The 2,500-nt window shown below is 60.4% G+C and overlaps 1 protein-coding gene across 1 annotated transcript in view; it reads right to left on the bottom strand.

Annotated features, from left to right (window-relative positions):
- LOC124024175 (trinucleotide repeat-containing gene 6A protein-like) overlaps positions 1-2,500 on the bottom strand; it is a 53,520-nt gene that overhangs the window by 3,889 nt on the left and 47,131 nt on the right. Inside the window, exon 14 of the mRNA XM_046338162.1 lies at positions 407-480. Coding sequence (XP_046194118.1) covers positions 407-480 — 74 coding nt within the window. The remainder of the gene's footprint in view (positions 1-406; positions 481-2,500) is intronic.

Here is a 2,500-nt window from a genome sequence, read left to right as displayed (position 1 = left end):
CACTAGTCCCTTGGTAGTCCTCCTAAAAGCAGCCAACCAGTCACTAGTCCCTTGGTAGTCCTCCAACCAGTCACTAGTCCCTTGGTAGTCCTCCAACCAGTCACTAGTCCCTTGGTAGTCCTCCAACCGGTCACTAGTCCCTTGGTAGTCCTCCTAAAAGCAGCCAACCAGTCACTAGTCCCTTGGTAGTCCTCCAACCAGTCACTAGTCCCTTGGTAGTCCTCCTAAAAGCAGCCAACCATGTTTTCCCCATTTCATGACACTGTTGCACATTTGCTGTTGTAGCTAATATGTTGAATTATACAAAATAATATATTTTCTGACTAAGTCCCCACTGGTCAAGTCAGAGTCAAGTCCTACAACACTGGTAGATAGTAGGTCAGAGTGTGTAAGTGTGTGTGTTTACCTGAGTTGTGAGATTCTTGAGAACGAGCCAGTTGGTTCTCCCTGAGCTGCTGCTACCGTCACTCCAACTACACCCTGAGTGGCAGGAGAGAACAGACGATTATCACCAAGACACACTCCACTACAGGGCCAATCCGCACCCTACTGGCTCTGGGGGGCCAATCCGTACCCTACTGGCTCTGGGGGCCAATCCGCACCCTACTGGCTCTGGGGGCCAAGCCGTACCCTACTGGCTCTGGGGGCCAAGCCGTACCCTACTGGCTCTGGGGGCCAAGCCGTACCCTACTGGCTCTGGGGGCCAAGCCGCACCCTACTGGCTCTGGGGGCCAATCCGTACCCTACTGGCTCTGGGGGGCCAATCCGTACCCTACTGGCTCTGGGGGCCAATCCGCACCCTACTGGCTCTGGGGGCCAATCCGCACCCTACTGGCTCTGGGGGTCAATCCGCACCCTACTGGCTCTGGGGGGCAATCCGCACCCTACTGGCTCTGGGGGCCAATCCGCACCCTACTGGCTCTGGGAGGGGGCCAATCCGTACCCTACTGGCTCTGGGGGCCAATCCGTACCCTACTGGCTCTGGGGGCTAATCCGCACCTACTGGCTCTGTGGGGGCCAATCCGCACCCTACTGGCTCTGGGGGCCAATCCGCACCCTACTGGCTCTGGGGGGCAATCCGTACCCTACTGGCTCTGGGGGCCAATCCGTACCCTACTGGCTCTGGCTGGGGGCCAATCCGTACCCTACTGGCTCTGGGGGGCCAATCCGTACCCTACTGGCTCTGGGGGGCCAATCCGTACCCTACTGGCTCTGGGGGCCAATCCGTACCCTACTGGCTCTGGGGGGGGCCAATCCGTACCCTACTGGCTCTGGGGGGCCAATCCGTACCCTACTGGCTCTGGGGGCCAATCCGTACCCTACTGGCTCTGGGGGCCAATCCGCACCCTACTGGCTCTGGGGGCCAATCCTACTGGCTCTGGGGGCCAATCCCCTACTGGCTCTGGGGGCCAATCCGTACCCTACTGGCTCTGGGGGGGCCAATCCGTACCCTACTGGCTCTGGGGGGCCAATCCGTACCCTACTGGCTCTGGGGGCCAATCCGCACCCTACTGGCTCTGGGGGCCAATCCGTACCCTACTGGCTCTGGGGGCCAATCCGCACCCTACACGGGTCTATGGGGGCCAATCCGTACCCTACTGGCTCTGGGGGCCAATCCGTACCCTACTGGCTCTGGGGGCCAAGCCGTACCCTACTGGCTCTGGGGGGGCCAAGCCGTACCCTACTGGCTCTGGGGGCCAATCCGCACCCTACTGGCTCTGGGGGCCAATCCGTACCCTACTGGCTCTGGGGGCCAATCCGTACCCTACTGGCTCTGGGGGCCAATCCGTACCCTACTGGCTCTGGGGGCCAATCCGCCCTACTGGCTCTGGGGGCCAAGCCGTACCCTACTGGCTCTGGGGGGGGGGGTCAATCCGTACCCTACTGGCTCTGGGGGCCAAGCCGTACCCTACTGGCTCTGGGGGCCAATCCGTACCCTACCGACTCTGGGGGCCAATCCGTACCCTACCGACTCTGGGGGCCAATCCGTACCCTACCGACTCTGGGGGCCAATCCGTACCCTACCGACTCTGGGGGCCAATCCGTACCCTACCGACTCTGGGGGGCCAATCCGTACCCTACCGACTCTGGGGGGGCCAATCCGTACCCTACCGACTCTGGGGGTCAATCCGCACCCTACCGACTCTGGGGGCCAATCCGTACCCCACCGACTCTGGGGGCAATCTGTACCCCACCGACCCTGGGGGGGGCAATCCGTACCCTACCGACTCTGGGGGGGGCAATCCGTACACTACCGACTCTGGGGGTGGCCAATCCGTACACTACCGACTCTGGTGTTTGTTCTCCCATGATCCTTTGTGCCATGGATCCAGGAACTACAGGCACCCTCGGAAAGTATTCCAGACCCCTTGACTTTTTCCACATTTTGTTACGTTACAGCCTTATTCTACAATGGATTAAATTGTTTTCCACCCCCCATCAATCTACACACAATACCCCATGTCATTATGGGGTGTCGTGATGTCATTACGGGGGTGTC

This window comes from Oncorhynchus gorbuscha, unplaced genomic scaffold, assembly GCF_021184085.1.
Source record: "Oncorhynchus gorbuscha isolate QuinsamMale2020 ecotype Even-year unplaced genomic scaffold, OgorEven_v1.0 Un_scaffold_1761, whole genome shotgun sequence".
Taxonomy (NCBI): Eukaryota; Metazoa; Chordata; class Actinopteri; order Salmoniformes; family Salmonidae; genus Oncorhynchus; species Oncorhynchus gorbuscha.
This window is presented reverse-complemented; position numbering and strand designations above follow the sequence as displayed.